Raw genomic sequence first — 23,301 nt, 5'->3', positions numbered from 1 at the left:
CCTCCCACTCTAAAGTGTTTCGTCGACCCTCTTTACCCCTTTCCCTCTCTATGATAACCACTAGCTTATCTCTTGGTTTATTCCTTAATGAATCAATAGAAATCAAACAAAATAAAACATGGAAAAGAAAATAAGATGATACCCTCCCCTCACCTATCCACACCCATCCTGTTAGAATATCAATACACCCTCCCCTCACCTATCCACACCCATCCTGTTAGAATATCAATGATATGCTATGATGTCCCCATGCATACCTCCGACCCATCCCCATCCTCCCACCCTGTCAGACTGTCATAGTAATGCTAGAATGTTTTCACTTATATACACTGTCAGCTAGCACATTTGCTTATTTCCGATCTGAGGAAGAAGGGCGACCTTCGAAAGCTAATCAAGAAATGTATTAAGTTATGTCCAATAAAAAAGGTATCATCTTATTTTCTTTTCCATGTTTTATTTTGTTTGATTTCTATTGATAACCTTAAGAGTGGAGTAACACGGCTACCACACTCCTCTACTTTCCTTAATGAATTAAAGCTGAGCTGGGCTGGGCTGTCTTCACATCAGGCTCCTGCAACTTAGATTAAATAATACACTTTTTGTTTATTTACAACTGAAACTTGTACAGACTTGTGCTCAGTCTGTGTTGAGGCACCAGACCTCAGTTTTACTTCGAACTTCTTTCATTTATTTTGTCTGGAGAAAGGAAACTTTTATCTGCCCTTCATATTATAAACAAGTGCTCCCCGTTCCACACGCAGGGCCCAAAAGACAGGCAGAGCACTAGAATTTCAAAGTGTGAATGAGGTGATGGTGCAGGGAGGAGGGTTTTAGATTTATTAGGAACTGGGCAACATTCTGGGGAAGGGGGAGTCTATTCCGGAATGATGGGCTCCACCTTAACCAGGCTGGGACCAGGCTGCTGGCATTAGCATTTTAAAAGGAGATAGAGGAGTTTTTAAACTAGAAACTGGGGGAAGGCCGATAGTCCTTCAAAAACGCATGGTCGGAACAAGGTATCTTTAAAAGACATCACCAAAACAGGGAAGATAGGGTACCCTGATAGCGAGTTTGCAATAGAGACCGTAGTAGACCAGGTGCCTTAACTGCTGAGCAAGATGTAAACAGTAACAACAAACATATAGTTTGAAATGTCTATATGCAAATGCCAGAAGCCTAAGAAATAAGATGGGAGAGTTAGAATATTTATTTTATTTATTTATTTAACAAAATTTATAGCCCGCACACCGTAACATCTGAGTGGGTCACAATAAAACAAACATAATCATGATCACAAACATCATTAAAACAAATAAACATTACAACTATGTAAAAAAATTAAAATTAAAATATAAAATACAAATGAAAAAAATGCAATCATTGCTGTAAATGCATTTAACCAGCGCAAAACAATCGAAACAGTCTAAACTCCCTGCTACCCAGAAAAGGCCTTACCAAACAACAAAGTCTTCAACTGCTTCCTAAACAAAGGCCAACAACAGAGGAAATACCAGAATGAATCGTTTGCAAATGAACATCATGAAGGGAAGAAACTTGCAACAACACTTGATCTTGAGACCGAACAGGACAGCACTCCCGCAACCTCTGAGTCAAGGCCAATGCAACATCATCATGTAAAGCTCTAAAAACCAACACCAGCAGCTTAAACTCAACCCACCAAACTACTGGCAACCAATGTAGTTTCAGTAAACGTGGAGTGATATGCTCCAATTTACTGGACTGTGTAATTAGCTGTGCTGCAGAGATTTGTTCCATGTGCAATGCCTGTAGCTTTCTATGTGGTAAACCACACAGCAAGGCATTGAAATAATCAAAATGCGGCAGCACATAACTATGCAACACGAAACGAAAATTCTGATAAGACAGAAAAGCTTTTAATGTAACAGCTAACCTTAACTTGAAAAACACTAGCTTAACAACTGAAGCAACATATGGTTTAATTGGCAATGTAGTATCCAAAATCACTCCCAAACTACGAATAGAAGCAGAGACAGGTACAAAAATGGAAACTAGATTAGTCAGGGAAAGGACAAGCCTCTCCTGACCTTGCTATCCACAAAATCTGAGTTTGGGCTACATTCAATGTTCAACCATTCACCCGCAGCCACGTTTGCGCAGACTGAAAATAAGACTCTATCAAACAAACCCCCTCATCCACTGCTGCAGGAACAGGAAAGTAAAACTGTATATCATCAGCATGCAACCGATAGCTAACGCCTAATCCAGTCAAAACCTTTCAAATTAGTGACATAAACAAGCTGAACTACAATGATGGCAAACATGAACCCTGTGGAAAACCAATCAGTTATATGAACCAGGGTTTTTTGAATATCTAAGAGGTAATGGGTAGAAAGCTTCATATAAAATCAAATAAATAAAATTTTTTGTGTGAAAAGGAGAAATTCTCAGAGTGAAGACTCACCCAAGCAAGCAGAATGCCACCCTAAGGTCTTAAGGCTATTCCTAGAGGGTCACAGAGGTAATGAACCATCATTACCTCTGTGCCCCTATCTGTCCTGTCCAGCACCTTCCCTCTGTGTCTCTGGCCCTATTCCCATGTTCAGTATCTGCCCCCTGTGTCCTCATCCCTACCGTCTCACTTCTGCCCCTACAAAACATGTAGAAAGAAAAAAGTCAAATAGTAGATAGTGGAAAGCAGAAGATTAATGGGACTGTTGTGGAGGGAAGGAGCAGAAGATGGATGAGACTGGAAGGAGTGGGGCAGAGGGAAGGAGCAGAAGATGGATGAGACAGGGAAGGGTGGGGATGGAGGGAAGGAGCAGGGGATGCATGGGGCTAGATAGTATGGGCAGAGGGGAGGGGAACAGCAGAAGGTGGGGCTAGGGGGGTGTGGGAGAGGGGAGGGAACAGAGTAGAAGATGGGGTTAGGGGGTATGGGGTGAAGAAGCAGGAGATGGATGAGGCTAGGGGATATGGGGGGGAAGGAGCAGGAGATGGATGGGACTGGGGGGTATGGGTAGAGGGGAGGGGAACAAAGTGGAAGATGGATGGAGCTAGGAGGTGTGGGTGAAGGGGAGAGGAAGAGAAACAGAACAGGGAATTATGGATCAGAGACATGGAGTGAGAATTTGAGAGGATAGTGAATACTTGACAGTTTTAGATATGAGTGGAGTGTGTATTAATGGGTTGGGAGAATGAGTGAGGATGTGAAATGAGGGATATAAGAAGAGAGGCAAGAAAAAGGGGATGATGTGAGGAAAGGTTGACCTGGAAGACTGGAGAGAGGATGAGCGGCATTGAAAAGGGATAGGGTACTGGGGAAGGGGTATGGGAGAAGGGGATGGGTCTCTGAAGAGAGTTCAGTGAGAGTAGAAATGGGATTAAAAAGTTGGTGAAAGACAGGCTATTGGGCATGGGGAATAAGGTAACAGACAGAAGAATGGCCTTGGAGGCAAAGGAAGGAAGGAGAGACAGGGATGGAGTTACTACTGATAGGGTGATGAGATGCAGTGGAGGGTAGATGAGGGCTAAGAAGGTGAGTAAAGAGGATGGGACAGGGTGACAAAGGAAGTAGGTGAAATATGAGGGATATGTTTAGGAGACTGGGCAAGGGAGAGACAGAAGGGGCAACGGCAGTGCTGGAGAGGAAATGAGAGGGAGATGGCAAAAGCCAGTAGATAAATGAGAAGTGAAATGGAGACTAAGGACTCTAGGACTAAAGGGTGAAAGGAAAGTAGGAAAAAAATTAAATGAAAGATACACAGAGAAAAAAGGAATAAGACAAGAGGAGAGAGAAGAAATGGAAAAGCCAACGTAGAAAAAAATTTAGAAGACTGACACATGGAAAGTGGAAAGAGACTGGAACCAGCCCAATTAGAAAAATAAAATGCACAGACAACAAAGGTAGAAAAGAAAACATTGTTTTTATTTAATGCTTTTTAAGGATTAAGATTGTGAAATGTACATTTTTTTCTATTTTTGTATTTTGCAGAGTGCAGGAAAAAATACATTTCTGTTTCTCTTTTACCAGTATTTGCACTGCTTACAGAGTCTGGCTTTCTTGAGGGGAACTCTATTTTAGTTTTTGTGGACCCCTATTTTGTATGACGTGAGGGTCTGTCCCCTTTTTCTTTGTGGCCCTGGTCTCAGGGTGCCCCTGACCCGCGAAGAGCTAACTGGTGCCCAGACTGATGAGACCAGGGTTACACCTGAAACAGTGTTTTTTGCTCAGCTGATGCCAACCTGTAGCCAACTGCCTGATAACGTCTTTCCTCCATTTCCTCCCTGGCTGAGAAGATTATAACTGTCCTTCCCGTTAAGTGTTTTTTTCTTTTGTTTGAAGACTCGTTCTATTTTGCCTTGTTTGCTAAGCATTACCTCTTTATTTTAAAATTGACTTGATAAACCACTTAGATATGTTGTTATGTTTTTCTGATACATCGAAAACAAATTAAACTTTGTTGCACTTTGTATACACAATATCACATGTTTTTCTTTTAACCACATTTCTAGATATGTTTTTATTCAAGCAAATAGTATTTGGATAAAAATCTGTTTTTATTCACATTTTTCACGTTTTATTTATTTATTTTATGAGTGAATTAATAATATTCTCTATTCTACAGCACAGTAGTTTTGCATAAATTTTATAGTTGTATTTAAAAGTGAGATTGGCCTATAGTTTTCTACAAGGGTACAATCTCTATTAGGCTTAGGTAATACTACAATGTTAGCGTCCAGAAAATGACCTGAAGAGGATGATTCAAGTAAAGCTTGGAAATAGGTCATTAAATGAATTGATATAGAAGATGAGAAGGACTTGTAAAACTCCGCTGGTAGACCATCTGGACCCGGTGCTTTGACTAAAGGTAGCTTTTTGATTGCAGAGACAATCTCGTTATGAGAAATAGGTTGATTAAGTTTGTTAATATGTTGCTCCGAGAGGTGAGGTAAATGCAATGATGAAAGAAAATTGGAGATTTCAAAGTCTTGAGCTGCGGCTTCTGAAGAATAGAGTGACATATAAAAGGATTCAAAAGCTTCAAGAATTTGAGGAGGTCAAGGAGAATCCTTTAGATGACTGACCAGCTCATTTTCGAAAGTGATCGCCGGCCATTTGCCGACATAAATCGGGAGATGGCCGGCGATCTCTCAAAAGCGGCCAAATCGGTATAATCGAAAGCGGCTTTTTTGACAAACTCGCCGCTTTCCGGTCGCCTCGCCGGCGAAAGTTCAAGGGGGTGTGTTGGTGGTGTAGCGAAGTCAGGACATGGGCGGGCATAGGCGTGGCTACCAGATGGCCGGCTTTCGCGGACAATGGAAAAATAAAAGCGGCATTAAGCAGTATTTCGCCGGGATTACTTGGTCCTTTTATTTTCACGGCCAAGCCTCAAAAAGGTGCCCCGGAAGGAATGGGGGATGACCTCCCCCTACTCCCCCAGTGGTCACCAACCCCCTCCCACACTAAAAAAATAAAAATAAAACATATTTTGCCAGCCTCTATGCCAGCCTCAAATGCCGTACCCACCTCCATGACAGCAGAATGTGTTCTATCCTTTGACAGCCGTTCCCTGGTTGTGATGTGGCTCTCGGGTGAGTGTGATACCTTTTCTGTTAGGTGCACTGCAGTCACATCAGCAATGCATTGTGGTGGGTGTAGGGTAGTGGGCTCTACTCTCATGGTGCTTTTCCCCCTGCTAACTGTGACCAGTTTTGTTTCTGTTAGTCCATGAGGTAGTGGCCATTTTTGTAAGCCACTTTTAGATCCCTTTCATGTGTTGCCCACGTTAGAGAACTTAGTTATTACCTTGAATGTTGCTGAAAGAGGGCATTGTACACCATTCTGCCAGCTCTGACCGACTGCTCATCTCAGTACCAGGGAGACTCTTTGCCAGTGAGTAAACGTGCTTATTCAAATAAAGGACTTTTTCAAAGAGATTAGTCTTCAGGTGTCAACTGGTGTGCCAAGGTTATACAGCAGCAACAAGTCCTAGAGGTCTGCGTGTATGCAGGTCCCTGGAGCACTCTTAGTGGGTACCGCAGTGCACTTAAGGCAGGCGGACCCAGGCCCATCCCCCCTACCTGTAACACTTGTCCTTGTGACTCTGGGCAAGTCACTTAACCCTCCATTGCCCCTGGTACAAAATAAGTACCTGAATATATGTAAACCGCTTTGAATGTAGTTGCAAAAACCTCAGAAAGGCGGTATATCAAGTCCCATTTCCCTTTCCCTTTCCCTAAGAGCTACGGTAGTGTTCTACATTTGTAGGTAGTGGTTTTTTTGGGGGGGGTTGGGGGGCTCAGCACCCAAAGTAAGGGAGCTATGCATGTGGGAGCTTTTTCTGAAGTCCATCACACTGACCCCTAGGGTGCCCAGTTGGTGTCCTGGCACGTGAGGGGGACCAGTGCACTACAAATGCTGGCTTCTCCCATGACCAAATGCCTTGGATGTCGCCGGGTTTGAGATCGCCGGCATTTTTTTCCATTATCGCTAAAAAACAAAACCGGCCATCTCAAACCCGGCGAACTCTGGCATTTGGCCGGGTTAAACCATATTATCAAAAAAAAGATGGCCGGCCATCTTTTTTGATAATACGGTTCTAGCCAGCTGTAGCGCCGCCGCCAAAATAGATCGCCGGCGACATTCGATTATGCCCCTCTGAATGACAGTTATACGCTGTTTTGTTCTCTTGCCTTTAAGATGCAAGCAATTTACCAGCTTTATTAGCTTCTGAATAATATACAGCATTTTGCTTAAAACTAATTACATTAGAGATGTTTGACAATAGAGAGTTATATTGCATTTTAAGCGACCTGAGTTTTTGAAGGGTAGATTTAGGCGAGGATGTATATAAAGTTATTTCAAGTTGATGAATTTCCTTTTCAAGATTAGAAATTTTAGCATTATTAGCTTTATGAAGATGAGATGTATAACTAATTATTTAGTTACATTTGTACCCCGCACTTTCCCACTCATGGCAGGCTCAATGCGGTAGGCAATGGAGGGTTAAGTGACTTGCCCAGAGTCACAAGGAGCTGCCTGTGGCAGGAATCGAACTCAGTTCCCCAGGACCAAAGTCCACCACCCTAACCACTAGGCCACTCACATCTCAGCCAGGTTTTAAATGCTTCCCAAACTGGTATAAAAGAAGGTACAGAGTCCTTGTTATTGTCAAAAAAGCCGATAGATTTTTGAGAGATATGTTGGAGAAATAGAGTATCCGATAGCAGAGTTGTATTAAGTCTCCAAGGAGAAGATTTGATTTTATTAGGAGACCAATTAAAGTCACACGATATTGCTGCATGGTCAGAAATCGATATTTCATTAATCTTTGCAGTGGACAGCATAGGAATCAAGTCTTTGGTGCCCAAAAATAATCTATTCTTGAATATGTATGATGAGGGGCAGAGAAGAAGGCATAGTCTCTAGATGTTGGATGAAGTAATCTCCATAGATCAGACCAGCTGTTGGATTGTATAAGATTGTTTAGTGCATTTTTGACTTTGAGTTTAGCAGGTCTGCAATTTGAAGATCTATCCAGATAAGGATGTATTGAAAAATTGAAATTGCCTCCAATTATAGTATGACAGGTGAGAGCATTCAGACCGGATGTGTTGATTTTATGAAAGAAATTTGGATCATCAGTGTTTGAAGCATAGACATTAATTAACATTATGGGATTGTCTTCGAGGATTCCTTCTAGCCGAGACCATCTGCCTTCATTGTCATTGACATGAGAGATTAACTGGAAGGGCAGAGATTTTTTAAAGAGAGTAATAACACCATTTTTGCGACCTTTTGCAGGGCTAACAAAGCATTGATTAAACCATTTACCCAAAGGTTTAGAGCTTTCTTGTGCATCCAGATGAGTTTCTTGTAAAAAACAAATATCTGCATTTTTTTTCCCTCAGATATAATAGAAGTTTCTTCCTTTTACTGGGATTAGAGATTCCCTTTATGTTAAGGGAGAGTATTCACCAGAGGCGTAGGAAGGTGGGGGGGGGGGGGGCTGTGGGACGGTCCGCCCCAGGTGCACGTGCTGGGGGGGGGGGGGGTGTCGGATCCGCTGGTTCCCTGCTCCCTCTGCCCTGGAACAGGTTACTTCCTGTTCCGGGGCAGAGAGAGCAAGGAACCAGCGGAGCCGATGCAGCTCCCAGTGAATTGCATTCAGGGGCGGATCGGCCCTCTCGCCCGCCCCTAAAGTAAGAATGTGCTCCGGGGGGGGGGGGGGGGGGAAGGTGCGCTCCGAGGGGGGGCGCCGTGCGGCACCCGGGGGGGGGGGGGGATGCGCAGCGGCGACCCGCCCCGGGTATCAGCCGCCCTTGCTACGGCACTGGTATTCGCAGATTCATCACAGAAGTTTTTGAAATATGTAACCAGCCATATCATGCCAAACCAAATAGCATATGCATGAGAAGAGAATTGAAGATAATTAGCAAGTTTAGAATCCTCAAAAAAGGAGAAAAAAGGTGACAAATATAATAAAATGAAAGATTTTAATAAGCAAAAACGCTTTGGAAAAAAAAACCATGTTCCAATGAAGAGAAGAGAGAATGGAGATAAGATAATCCATTATGGGGCACATGAGTCCAGTATAGACACCAAGTGAGAGCTTAAGACAGCACTCAATATTATGATGGTAAAAGAATCACATAGCAGCAATGTGAATACATCTTCTTGGAAGAAAAAAATGTGAAAGAGAGAAGAATTGTAAACATTTGTAAATATATTCAACTTCAAAATATCAGTTTGCAGTGAAGTATTTTGAAAAGTTACACGCATGGTTGCAGGATATAGAAGACCATACTGAGCTCCTATGGCTTTCAACTTGGGGCGCATTGACAAAAACATTTTCCTCTTTTTAGCAGTGGTTTTGGAGAAGTCGGGAACCAGGAGTTTTGCCCCACCATAAAGCACAGGAGATTTAGATCGAATAGTATTTAAAATTAACATCAGATGATCATGACGTAAAAATATAACAATTATAGGGTGCGGGTAATGTTTCCCAGGAATAGGCCGCAGCGCAATATGGTGAGCACGTTCTAAATCAATAATGGAGTCAGTTGGAAGTGCTGCGATTTTTATGAAGAACGATTTAAAAAATTGAATCATGTCCTTACCCTCAGATTGAACGTAAACTATAGTACAGATTTGGAAAACAGTTTCCTATAAAGGTGCACCCTATATCCATAGACAATTGGAAACCAATAATATTGTAAGCATAAACAACCCATGTGTAGGAGGAAAACCTCAAGAAGCACCTTTTCCCACTCACAAGGCAGGCAAAAAGGGCTTACCCTCAGATTGTTCAGGAAGCCCTAGTACAGGGGTAAACTAGCTGGAAGGGGATGATTTCTTTATGCATAGAAGGCCCTGCTGTCTTACATTGCTAACTTAAAACTGAGTAGGTTGAACTCCGAGTCCTATCCTTTCACCATCCAGGGCAGCAAGGGAGGCAGAAAATGGAGAAGCTGTTGTGCAAGGTCTTTGGGTAAAAATAGGATTGGGAAAGGATATTGTGAGCTTTTGTGGAGGAGTTGGCTTTTTTGGGAATAACCATAATGAATATGTATGAGATATATGTGTATGCAAATGAATATGCTAATGCTAATATGCCCCGCCCCATCCTTTGCCCCCTCCCCCCCCAAATGAAACAGTCAAACTACGCCTATGAGGCTCTGGCCTCGGCAGCTGACAGGATACCTTGGTAATTTTCTTTCCTTTAGTCATAGTAGATGAAGCCATGAGCCCTCCCTGTATGATTGTCTGTATGCTGTGAATCTGTTTTTCAGGTTCTGTTCTAATTTCCTGAAGTTCCTTCCTTGGGATTATTCCCTCCAGTGTGTTGGGAGGATGTGTGATTCCCTCCAGGAGGCGCGGGTGTTCCCCTCCACTTATACTATAAGGAGGATGAGTTTATTCCCTCCAGGAGGATGTGCATTCCCTCCTTTATGAGCTGATAGGATGCTCTCTAGTGAAACATGGTGGATGCACATCAAGGTATGGGGTGAGCTGGGGTTCTGAGAGCTCTAAACTTCCTTTTAAACTCTGATAAATTATGGCTTATGGTGGCGGGTGTGGGTGGGGGGTGTGTGGTACAGCGTGGGCCCCACTGAACTGGTCTGCACAGGGCCCCGCAATTGCTAAGACCCGCCCTGCTTGGAGAAGGCCAGAGCTATTTTCTGTGCTTTTCTTTCAGTTGGGGTTTGTTTGTTTGTTTGGGGAAAGAACTGAGGTGAGAAAAAAGAGTTGCAGACAATAGGGCGCTTGCCTACTCCATGAAAATGACACACTGCTGGGAACTTTTCAGCTGTCAATTGGTGGCAATAACATGTCCTAAACTTGTTTGAAACAGTTTAGCCTCCCCTATAGGGGCATAGCCACGGGTGGGCCTGGGCTGGCCTGGGACAATCCTCTTTTGCCTCAGTTCCACCCAGCAGCCAGAAGCACCAATTATGAAGCTGTCAGGAATCCCTGTGCTAAGCCTGGCTGACAGTGGCTTACAGTGCTCCACTGACCCACCCTGGCACCGCACGCTCAGTTCTTGCATGAGAATAGAGCGTGCTTACAGTGCCAGCATCAGACACGGAAATTTGAGCCACTGAGAGCTGCTCTTTAGGTGATTGGGCAGGCTCCAGATTTCTACAGCTGCTGGGGCTTGGGAATCCCTGTCAGCTAAGGCATTATAGATTTTAATTGGTGGGGCAGGGGCAGTGACGGGGCGGTGAGGCGGGAAGGGACTGAAATGCCTATAGTGACCACCAATGCTTGTCATCGGTCCAGCTAGAAATTTGGTTCAAGCTACATCACAGGCTATATCATGGGTTGCATCCCCAGGAGACCCACTTAAAGGACAGTAGTTGCTTTGTTCCAGTGTCTCAGTTTGCTGACTAAGGAATTCCCTTACCCCAGCCCCCAAACGTAAAATTGTAGCTCCATCTTTGACTGGCATAGACAGCTTTTGCTTTTAAACCACAACAGTGGGGAAGTTTCTTTTTTAATTTTCTTTTTTTTCTTGTGTTAATTTATGTATTTATTTGTATAGGGGATGATGAGTTTCAGGAGGTTGCACCACACCATCACATATAGAAAATTGTTTTATTTTTAAGTGCCCACCATGTCAATCAGCTTCACACTTGGACCAGCAGAGGGTGTTATACACTGCCATGGTGCTGCCTGTGCTCACATGAGGGTGTAGCAGCTGCTGATCCTGCTGGCACAGTCTCTGCTGACTCCCCCTTCTGTTCCCTAAAAGGCGGCTCTCCCCACCCCACCTTCCTGCCACTCTGGCCCTGACAGTGGTCGCAGTCTGACAGGCCGGGCCAGAGAGACACAGCTGCAAATAGTTAGCAGATTTCTTTTGGGAACCCCCCCCCCCCCCCCCCCAACACACATGTTTTCTCTTTTCTTTTAATTCTGTTTCAGTTTGTTTGGCTTTTCTAATCTTTATGGTGCTGTCAGCAGAAGGCAGGGTGTGCCTACGAAGGCCAGGCAGGATTTCTGTGGTGCTTCAGCAGGGCAACAAGATCTACAAATATAACTGGTTGCTATGGTGACCCTGGTTACTACAAGTAAAATAATATTTACATTGTGTGTGTGTGTGTGTGTGTGGGGGGGGGGGGTTCCCTCATGGATTTTCTACCCTTTTACCCTGGTAAAACAAAATATGACTTTTATACAAGGTGTGAGTGTGTGTGTGTGGGGGGGGGGGGGGGGGGGGGAGAGAGGCTTCTTTTTAAATAAACTTGAAGCATAATAGGCTTTTATTTTATCAAAAAAAGCACTGAGCTGACACGTCAACTTGTTTGGTGTTTTCACTGTAAAGAATGTAGTAGGTATAATTCTCTGTTAAAACAGAAGTATCCTTGAATATCAGGCATCCTTCCCCTGGCAGTACAGTATTGGCCACGCTTGGTTTTCTTCATAATTCTCCTTTCCTTAGCGTTCAAACTCATCTAAGGTCATTTACCACACCTCCACATATATAGAACTATGGGTGACCACCTTCGATTATGACAGCCTCTGCAAGGAAACCGGTCTTTTCCCTCGAATTTCTGTAGACAATATGGTGTTATTTCTGTTCACTTACAGTAACCAGCTTTAGTAGCATATTCAGTTTTCAAAGGGCTTCCATGTTTATTAACAGCCAGTCAACATAAAGTTCCCTATCTGTGGGTTCTCTCTTGCCACTGAAAATCCCTCTAAGCACCCCAGATAGCGTCTGGGCAAAGCAAGGATGTTCCACCTAACTATGCGGCCCTTATACTAAAATGCATTAGGCACTTACCCCTGGATTTTCTAAAGGTTGCCCAAAGAGATCTGTGCACAAAGTGATTAGTTAATGAGATGGTAAGCATAATCAGCATTAATTGGCCTATTTCAGATTTATGTGCGGATCTACCTTTACGCTATTCTATAACAATGCATGCTCAAAGTGTCTTGTGCGCAACCCAAAAGGGGCCATGGCCATGGGAGGGGCATGGACTAGTCATGGGCATTGCAAAAATTTTGGCGCAATGTTATAGAATACTGGGGTTACGCACCCAACTTGTGCACCAAGATTTACACCTGTTTTCAACAGGCGTAAGTCCTTGTGCAAGAATCCACACTATGGGGCCCTTTTACTAAGCTGCGTAGGCGCCTGCGTGCGTCAGTTTTGAACTACCACCCGACTAACGTGACTCGGGCGGTAATTTCATTTTTTACATGCGTCCACTAAGCGCGCCAGAAATTTTCTGGGCAGTAATTGGCATTGTACGCGCGTAGACCATTACTGCCCAGTTAACACGTGAGACCTTACCGCTAGGTCAAGGGCTGGTAGTAAGGTCTCAGGCCCAAAATGGATGCACGCTAATTTTTATTTTGCTGCATGCCCATTTTCAGTCAAAAAAAAGGCCTTTTTTGCAAGTGCACTGAAAAATGGACCTGTGCACGTCCAATACATGTGTCTACACCAGTGCAGGCCATTTTTGGCGCACCTTTGTAAAAGGACCCCTAAGTGGACTCAGACCAAAGAACGCTTTATTTTTGTGGTATTTTCCTTGTTTACATGTGCTAAATGTGAGCTATTTAATTTTTAAGATATTTGTCTGGGGGCATGGCACGGACAGAGAATGGGCGTGGAAGCATTTTCTAGGTACATTGTAGTAAATTTAAAACAAATCGGAGAAATATTTTCTTCACCCAACGTGTAATTAAACTCTGGAATTCGTTGCCGGAGAACGTGGTGAAGGCGGTTAACTTAGCAGAGTTTAAAAAGGGGTTAGACGGTTTCCTAAAGGACAAGTCCATAAACCACTACTAAATGGACTTGGGAAAAATCCACAATTCCAGGAATAACATGTATAGAATGTTTGTACGTTTGGGAAGTTCGCCAGGTGCCCTTGGCCTGGATTGGCCGCTGTCGTGGACAGGATGCTGGGCTCGATGGACCCTTGGTCTTTTCCCAGTGTGGCATTACTTATGTACTTATGTAGGTAGCACATTATAACTGTCGCATGCTCACTGGCTAACGCAGGGTTAATGCGGGATCTCTTACCACCTATTAGCGCACAATCTGCAATAAAAAAAGTGGGAAAGCACCATGTACAATTTCCTGTTATCACATAGTAAAATTCCATGTTAAACTGTGTTAACTGCAAAGTTTAGCGCAGTGTAGTAAAAGAACCCTCTACGTAGAGCAGTAACATTCAGCTGCTCTCCGTAAAGCTAAGCTATGTAATTTAAGCCTGCAAAACAGCAGTCCTAACTTAACCTGCTTACCTATAAAATTTGGAGGTAATTTTATACAGAAATTTTCATATGTCAGAATATGTGCATAAGAGACCTTATATAAAATTACTTCACCCGTAAAAGTACTCCTGGTGTAATTAAGAGAATATTTATATGCAACATGAGAGTAGATGTATTCAAGAAAGGAGTTTGAGCAAAACGCAGATGGAGATGCAGGTACTTTGGGCTACATTCTTTATATGGTGCCTAAAAAATAGCTGCTGAAAAAATGCTATACTATAAACTGTGCTTAAAGTTAGACAGGGTTTATAGAATAGTACAGTAACATAGTAACATAGTAGATGATGGCAGAAAAAGACCTGCACGGTCCATCGAGTCTGCCCAACAAGATAAACTCATATGTGCTACTTCTTGTGTATACCTTACCTTGATTTGTATCTGCCATTTTCAGGACACAGACTTTGGAAGTCTTGCCCAGAACTAGCCCCATTTTCAGGACACAGACCATAGACGTCTTGCCCAGAACTAGCCCCACCACCCAAACACCAGCCCTGCCTCCCAATCTCGGCTAAGCTTCTGAGGATCCATTCCTTCTGCACAGGATTCCTTTATGTTTATCCCACGCATGCTTGAATTCCGTTACCGTTTTAATCTCCACCACCTCCCGCGGGAGGGCATTCCAAGTATCCACCACTCTCTCCGTGAAGAAATACTTCCTGACATTTTTCTTGAGTCTGCCCCCTTCACTCTCATATCATGTCCTCTCGTTCTACTGCCTTCCCATCTCTGGAAAAGTTTCGTTTGCGGATTAATACCTTTCAAATATTTGAACGTCTGTATCATATCACCCCTGTTTCTCCTTTCCTCCAGGGTATACATGTTCAGGTCTGCAAGTCTCTCCTCATACGTCTTATAACGCAAATCCCATACCATTCTCGTAGCTTTTCTTTGCACCGCTTCCATTCTTTTTACATCCTTAGCAAGATAAGGCCTCCAAAACTGAACACAATACTCCAGGTGGGGCCTCACCAATGACTTGTACAGGGGCATCAACACCTCCTTTCTTCTGCTGGTCACACCTCTCTCTATACAGTGTAGCAACCTTCTGGCTACAGCCACCGCCTTCCTTGTCACACTGTTTCATCGCCTTCAGATCCTCAGATACTATCACCTCAAGATCCCTCTCTCCGTCCGTAACTATCAGACTCTCCCCACCTAACACATACTTCTCCTGTGGATTTCTACTCCCTAAGTGCATCACTTTGTATTTCTTCGCATTGAATTTTAATTGCCAAACCTTAGACCATTCTTCTACTTTCCGCAGATCTTTTTTCATGTTTTCCACTCCCTTCCCCGGTGTCCACTCTGCTACAAATCTTAGTATCGTCTGCAAAAAGGCAAACTTTACCTTCTAACCCTTCGACAATGTCACTCACAAATATATTGAAAAGAATCGGTCCCAGCACTGATCCCTGAGGCACTTCACTACTCACCTTCCGCTCCTCCGAGCGAATTCCATTCACCACCACCCTCTGGTTTCTGTCCGTCAACCAGTTCCTAATCCAGTTCACCACTTCAGGTCCTATCTTCAGCCTGTCCAGTTTATTCAAGAGCCTCCTGTGGGGAACCGTGTCAAAAGCTTTGCTGAAATCTAAGTAGATTACGTCCATAGCACGTCCTTGATTCAATTCTCCAGTCACCCAGTCAAAGAATTCAATGAGATTCGTTTGACACGATTTCACTTTTGTCACATTTCCTGGCTGTTCTGAGCATGGGCACTGGTGGCCATCTTGGATTCAGGCTTATTCCAGGGTTTGGAGGCCATCTTGGAGAGAGCCTGTTAGGCCAGGGCAGCCATCTTGGAGGTGGCAGCGGCTGGAAGGAAGCCCTTATTTGGTTGCAGGGTGTTCCCAATGGGGCTGCCATCTTGTTTTCAGCTGTGCCTGGTTGAGCCTAATTCCTTCCTATTTAAGGCTCTGCCCTCAGTCTATCAGTGCTTCGGCTTCTATTCGGTTCGCTGACTAGTAGCAGTGCTTTGGATCTACTTCTGACGGATTCCTGGTTCTGACCTCTGCCTGTTCCTGGACCTGGACCTGCTTCTGACCGCTGCCTGGTACTGACCACTGCCTGTTCCTGGACTTACTAGTGACCGCTGCCTAGCGTTGACCTGTTGCCTAGCCCTGGTTTGCTGTTACCTGCTGCTTGGTCTATCCCTGTGGACTTTGTGCTGGACTTTGTTCTCTCTGTTGCTGGCCGCCCGAACTCAGGGGCTCAACTCCTGGGGAACGGTGGGAGGCACAGGGAGGACTCAGGGTTTTGGCCGACAACCCGGTGAGGGTTTCCTTCATCGTGTTCAAGGGCTCACCTCTCCTTGGAGATACAGTACACCTTTGGTAAAACCATGTTGTTTAGGATCTTGCAACTTATTGGCTTCCAGGAAATTCACTATCCTGTCCTTTAGCATCGCTTCCATTACTTTTCCAATAACCGTAGTAGTTCCCAAACCTGGTCCTGGAAGCAACTAGCTAGTCAGGTTTTCAGGATACCCAAAATGAGCATTCATGAGATAGATTTATATGCATTGGAGGCAATGCATACAAATTTCTCTCATGAATATTCATTGTGGGTATCCTGAAAACTTGACTGGCTGGGATGCCTCCATCAGGGCATTGAATAATATTGGTGATATCGGGGAACCCTGAGGGACCCTCATTCAAGGATCCAGGAGGCTGAAAACACATTGGACATCTTGACAAGGTAGGATCTAGTTCTTAGAAAACCGTTGAACCAGTCCTATGTTGTCGAGCAGAGTCTTTAGTATTGTGTGATCTGCTAGGTCGAAGGCGCTTGACGTATCGAATTGTAGTATTAATATTAGCTGGCCTTGGCTTATTTTTCTAAATTTTGTGATCAGAGTGGTTATGACTGTTTCAGTGCTATAGCATGGTCTGAAGCTTGATTGAGAGCTGAGAAGGACTGAGTAGTGCGTTCAGTATTCCATTAATTGTTGTTCTACTAGTCCCTCCGTTGTTTTGGTCAGCAATGGTATTGATGCCACTGGTCTGTAATTAGTGAGTTCACTGATTTTTCTGGGGCGTCTTTAGGGATTAGAGTGAATATGATAATGCCCTTGTCAGAAGTTAAATGGTCTTTCGAGAACATGTATTCTATGTGTTCGGTTAAGCGTTTGATGAACCAATTTGGTGGGTTTTCCATCATGTAGTTTGGGCAGCTGTCTAGTAGGCAATTGGCGTGTGCATATTTTGTCAGTAGTGCTTTTACTGAGATGGTTGTTGGTATCTTGAAGGAGGACTAGGTTCTGTCTGCTTTGATGTGGTCCTCATCGATTTCACATTCGTGTAGGAAATCTATGAGTGTTGTTTGTTTTGCAGCTAGGTTTAATCTTGTTTTTATTATTTTTTCCTCAAAATATTGTGCAAACTCATCTGCTGTTGGTGGTTTTTCATTTGATGTTAGCAGAGCTTGTGTGTTCACAACGTTTTTCATTAGTTCGCATATTTTGTGTGTGTTTATCTCTTCTGGGCGCATGTATGTGCTGTAGCATTCCGCTTAGGCTCTTTTTAGGATGTGTTTGTACTTGCTTAGGGCTTTCCTCCATATGATTTGTTTTTGGACCATTTTCTTTCCAGTTTCCTGCACAGTTTTTTCATCTCTAATAGTTCCTCATTGAACCAGGAGCGTGGTTGTCATTTCCTCTTTGTTTTCATTTTGAGTGGTGTTATTTCACTTAGTGTGTTTCCACTTAGGTGTCCCAATTTCTCATGAAGTGAATGTTAGTGGGTATTATTTTTGTTTAGTTATTAATCACTGTTGCCCAGAAGCTATGGTTGTCCACTTTTCCTCTGGTTAGGGTAGTGTGTGGTGTCCTCAGTTCTCTGTTTTTCCCGTTCTCTTTCCATTGAAGTGTGAAGGTGAGTTTGCTATGGTCTGACCCAGTTATGATTCTCTATTATATGGTTGTTATTGGCTAAGAACCTGTAAGCTAGTATGTCTAATTGATGACCTTTTCCATGAGATGAGGTGGCTAGTGCCGTTTTGAAGTTCCATTGGTTCAGGAAGTTTGTTAGAAGCCTGGTGTTGGTGTCATGTTGCTTGTCTAGGTATAGATTGATCACCTAGTAGAAGGACATTTGAGAAGTTTGTACAAATATTTGATATGAAGTTCATGAAGTCATCTTGGGCATTGGACCATCTTCTGGGCGGGCGGTAGAAAAGTATAACGCATAATTGATCAGTTAATGTTGAGTCTGCAAGCCATGATTTCAATTGCAGGGGATATATGTTCAGTTATGGTTTCTACTGTAAAGAAGGATTTCTATATTAAGGCGATCCCACCTCCTTTCTTTTTAGTTCTGCTGATGTGTGTTATTTTATATCCCGGTGGGCATAAGTCAAGCAGTACTGGATCATCTCACATTTGCAGCCACGTTTCTGTTATGAATAGTATACTTATTTGCTCAGTTTCAATCTAGTCTCTAATTATGATTGACTTGTTAACCATTGATCTCACATTATGTAACCTATAGAAATGGGTACATATGTATCAATGTTGATGTTGGTGTACTTAACAGTCTGCAAATGTCTGTGCGTTCTATCTTTTTTGGTGTTGTGGCCATTGCGACTGTTTTTTGTTCTTATCTTTTTGGTATTGGTTAGGGTGTTGATCTCTGCTTTGTTTTGGTCTTTTGATAAGTAAGGGGATTTTGTTCCATTCATTGATTGAGGCAGCTTATAACCTTGTTATCCATAATATTATTATGCAGTAGAAAAACCATGATCTAATATTGGCCATAATGGAATATGCTGTGGGACTTGCAGTAGAATGGTGGTAGTTAGGGTTAATTGCTGGAGCCAAGTAGCTTAGTAAGCTTGACTTTATTCCACAGTTTCTCCCTAATGCACAGTGGTACAAATTGTGTATTGTAAAGACTGAGACAGAACAGGCATAAAAAAACTTGTGACAGGAATCTGATCTATTGTATCTAAGGGCTCCATGTTCAATCAGGGCTGGACACGGAGACCATGAAAAAGAGTGCTTGCCTTCCTGTTATTAGGTAGGGTTTCTCTTTCAAGCTGTTGTTCTTCCATAGTCAGTCATGCAGCTGTGAAGGGAGAGTATAGAGCGGGTGACAGGCCACAGTGTGGCTCTCATTGTTCATAGATTTGACAATTTCCTTAGTTTGCTGTTTGAAGGAAGGTTATAAATACAGACAGTTCTCTTTGCTGGTTTGGAATTACTGCAAGCAATGGAGAGAGGAGTAAAAGGGCCCCTTAATACATTTCTTGATTGATTAGCTTTCAAAGGTCCAATAAAAAAGATATCATCTAATTTTCTTTTTTAATGCTTTGTTTTATTTCTATATATTACCTTTAAAGGTGGACTAACACAGCTACCCCAACATTTTACTCAATACACATATAAAAACAAAAAAAAAGATTTTATGTTTCATCCAAGTTTTCCTGCATACCATGTTTGGGTAATTTGGCTAACTCTAGTGTTTCAGCAATTCTGCCAGTACAGAGTACATCATACAGCTCATTTTCCATTTCCTCCATGCTGTTTCCCAGACCAGCGATGTCCTGTCGCAGATCAGAAACTGCCTCTACGATCACACACAGTCTGGATTTCACCTCTTTCCTCAGTAATTTGTTGGCTCAATGACTGTCTGTCTCTTCCTTACCCCTTTTGGCTCAGATTATCTCAAAACTATGTGTGATGGGGGAGGTAATTTCCTGTGGGGGAGGGGGGGCTGCATGTTGTCTCTTTTCCCCAGTCAGAAATATGTCTTTAAATCACCTGTTTTGTACTTATTTGGCATTTTAGTCTATAGCCTTTAACACATGTCATGCTATTATTTTAGAAGGATTACCTCACCCTAAACTGATGTCGGAGTATATATTTAGCTGTCTGCATAGAACTAAGGATGTAAGCCAGTGTTTTTCAAATTTGTTCAGGTTAACAGAGATGCCAGAGGTGAACCATCTCATAGAGTGAGATTTACCAAGCCAAGGAGTGAGACTGAAGGCCAAAGAGTAAGATTTTTCAGATAGTATATCCAGGGTATAAATCTTGAATGACTGAAATATGGCATTGCTGTGCAAACAAATCAAAGCGATATTGGCTTTTCTTTGGAGCCTCTGAAAGAGTACAGACAAGGTGGGAAGCAATTTGGGTAAATTTTTGAAGCTGAAAATTGTCTTCCACCCAGTAGTTAAAAGTATGTACATAGGTTTCAGAGCACATGTATTTGCAGTAAAGAGAAAAGGGAAGCTGTAGCCAGTGACCTAGCTAGAACTGACTTTTTGGGTGGGCCTAGAGCTAATATGGGTGGTCACTATGGGGCTGATATTCATCCAGTGGTGAGTAGCATGGTTAAAGCCCTCTGCCAGTGCTGAACTCGTAAACTCAATACCATACTATACCATACCATACTCAGCGATCAGCACTGAATTTCCAGTGTCATTTTTGGCCACCGGAACTTAATCAGTTAAACCAATATTCAGTGTTAACCAGTTAAGTTCCTAGAAGTTAAAGATAGTATTGCATAAATAGCAGTCCTATTGAAATGCTAAACCCAGTGCAGAATATCAGCGCTAAGCAGTTATATCACGCGATATAGCCGGTTAGCCGCTATGAGCTAACAGTGAACATTCAGTGGAGATAACCGGTTATCTCCCGCTGAATATTTGCAGTTAGCCGGTCCAATGCTATTTAAGCAGTCAACAGCAGTTGCTGATCGGTTAAATAGTGCTGAATCAGGCGGTATGTATATAGGTATGAGTAGTGTTTCTTGGGATACTACTAAATAATGCCTTAGAATGCACTTGATGATGGATTTCTAAGTAAATAGTCTGCCCAACAGCTGTACTGCATTGACATAAACCACGTGGAGGGGCCTAATCGAACGCGAACGCCCATCTCCATGAGCGTCTATGTCCGAAAACGGGTATGTGAAGAGGCGGGACAGACCGTATTATCGAAAAAGATGGGCATCCATCTTTCGTTTTGAAAATACGGTTTGGACGGACCAAATGCCATGGATTGGTCCCTTCTGAGATGGGCGTTTTTTAAAAAAGTGATAATGGAAACTAAAAACGCCCAGCTCAGAAACGTCCCAATCCAAGCCATTTGGTCGTGGGAGGGACAAATGTACAACACTACCATAGCTCTTAGGGTAAAGGGGGCAACTACATGTGGATACAGTGGGTTTTAGAGGCCTCCCATTTACCACCACAAGTGTTATGGGTGGGGGGGGGGGATGGGCCTGGGTCTGCCTGCCTGAAGTGCACTGCAGTACCCACTAAAAGTGCTCCAGGGACAGGACTTGTTGCTGGTGTATAACCTTGGCACAGCAGTTCACACCTGAAGACTAATCTCGCTGAAAATGTCCTTTATTTGAATAAGCACCTTTACTCACAGTTAACTGCAGATCAGAGGTTGTGCCCCACTGGCAACGAGTCTCGCTGGTACTGAGATTAGAAGTAGGTCCGAGCTGGCAGAATGGTGTACAATGCCCTCTTTCAGCAACATTCAAGGTAAGAACTAAGTGCTGTAACGTGGCTAACACAAGAAAGGGATCTAAAAGTGTCTTACACAAATGGCCACTACCTCATGAACTACCGGAAACAAAACAGGGCACACTCTGACCCAGTAAGCAGAGGGAAAAGCACCATGGGAGCAGAGCCTACCAACTACCAACATCGTGAGCATTTAACACAAGCTAGTGGAATCACGGAGCCCAATACCCTACACCCACCACAATGCATTGCTGATGTGACTCACATGTGAGACCCACATCAGAACCAGGGAAAGGCTGTCAGAAGATAGAATACATTCTGCTGTCATGGAGGTGGGTACGGCATTTGAGGCTGGCATACAGGCTGGCAAAAAAAGTTTGTAAAGTGGGTTTTTGTTGGTGGGAGTGGGTTAGTGACCACTGGGGGAGTCAGGGGAGGTCATCCCCGATTCCCTCCGGTGGTCATCTGGTCAGTTGGGGCACTTTTTTGGGACTTGGACCTGAAAAAAAAGGGTCCAAATAAAGCATACCAAATTCTCGTCAAAAACGCCCTTCTTGTTTCGATTATCAGCTAAAGACGCCCATCTCTCCTCGGCCGATAACCACGCCCCAGTCCTGCCTTCGCCACGCCTCCAACACGCCCCAGTGATCTTTGTTCGTCTCCGTGACGGACTGCAGTTCAGGACGCCAAAAATCGGGTTTTGATTATACCAATTTGGGCGCCCACGGGAAACGGACGCCTATCTCCAGATTTGGGTCGAACTATGGACGTTTTTTCTCTTTCGAAAATAAGCTGGAAACTGTCACACTGTCAACATCAAGATTTTTTTCCCCACCTACTGTGGAATCTGTAGCAAACAAAACATAAATTTCCATAGAAAAAATGTATTCAAATTCCGGTAGCATCTCAGTAATAGCAACACAGAGTCCCTTCACTGCCAGATACTTTTGGCGGTCTTTTACTGACAATTAGCTCGTGTTGTTTATCACAGGACTCGTTTTATTCCTGTGAGCCCTGCAACAGAAAATATGTGCTGCTATTCATTAGTAAAAGACCCCCTTTGTGGAGTAACACTAAATCCCACGAAGAAGCTTCTCAAATACCAATAGTAATACCTTTAAAAAGGAAACAGTGAATATACACAACAGCAATACGTGTTCCTTTGGAAAAGCCAGACAATTCAGACTCATATAGATCCCCATATTAACCACATGCCAGCAGAATCTCTCACCTTGGTAACATGAAGAACACAGACAAACCCTCACCAATTACAGAAAAAAGGACCAAAAATTTGTAATTGTCCTGCTGTAGCCTGGCATCAGACCTTCTCTTCCTTACCACCACCACCCCCCATCTTTCCCTGTAGGCCAGTACCCCAACACTCCAAAATTGTAAAGCAGGCATCATAGCATACAAAACTATAATAACTTATATTTTGACCTCAGAAGTGACTCTTTTCACACAAGGTACTTTGCCCCGTGATTCACTTTAATCATCATTGGTCAATTCTTGTTCTTCTTTAAAATATTCTTTTTAATTTCTTTTTTATTCTTCATTTCAATAATTTTAGTTCTACTCATTTCAATATGTAACTTGTAGGAACTTATCTGAAAAGGACTCCAACCTGCTCTGTTTCTAGCTCCAGCTGTGCCTTCTTTGTCTCCAGCTGCAGTCTTGCCTGCCTTGCCTGTCTCCAGTACCTGCCTTGCCAAGTTCTTTGCCTAGTACCGTGCCTGACCCAAGTGACTCGCCTGCCATTAGCCGGAACCTGGTGCTGGCCCAAGAGCTCACCTTCCTTGAGTTTATGACAGATTGCAAAGGCCATGATCACCTGCATTACAACTACTCCAACAACTCACTGTTCGGGTCCAGTAGCTCACTGATTCAGTTCAAGACCACTACCAGTCATTGCTGCTACAACAAGATCCAGCCCATCCTGTCCTGACCCACCCTTGCAGCTACAACTACAATGCCAGGTATTTGTCTCGTGGCTCCCCTGAGGTATGATGGGAACCCTAAGGACTGCAGAGAATTTATCAACCAGTGTC

At 43.4% G+C, this 23,301-nt stretch overlaps 1 protein-coding gene across 1 annotated transcript in view; it reads left to right on the top strand.

The window, feature by feature from the left end:
- The window catches only part of LOC115466788 (elastase-1-like), an 85,645-nt gene extending 62,447 nt beyond the window's left edge, over positions 1-23,198 (top strand). The window contains exon 7 of the mRNA XM_030198345.1: positions 22,920-23,198. Coding sequence (XP_030054205.1) covers positions 22,920-23,198 — 279 coding nt within the window. The remainder of the gene's footprint in view (positions 1-22,919) is intronic.
- Positions 23,199-23,301: the final 103 nt, after the last annotated feature.

The sequence above is a fragment of the Microcaecilia unicolor genome, chromosome 1, assembly GCF_901765095.1.
Source record: "Microcaecilia unicolor chromosome 1, aMicUni1.1, whole genome shotgun sequence".
NCBI lineage: Eukaryota > Metazoa > Chordata > Amphibia > Gymnophiona > Siphonopidae > Microcaecilia > Microcaecilia unicolor.
Note: the sequence above shows the minus strand (reverse complement) of the source record. Positions and strands in the feature narration are given on the sequence as shown.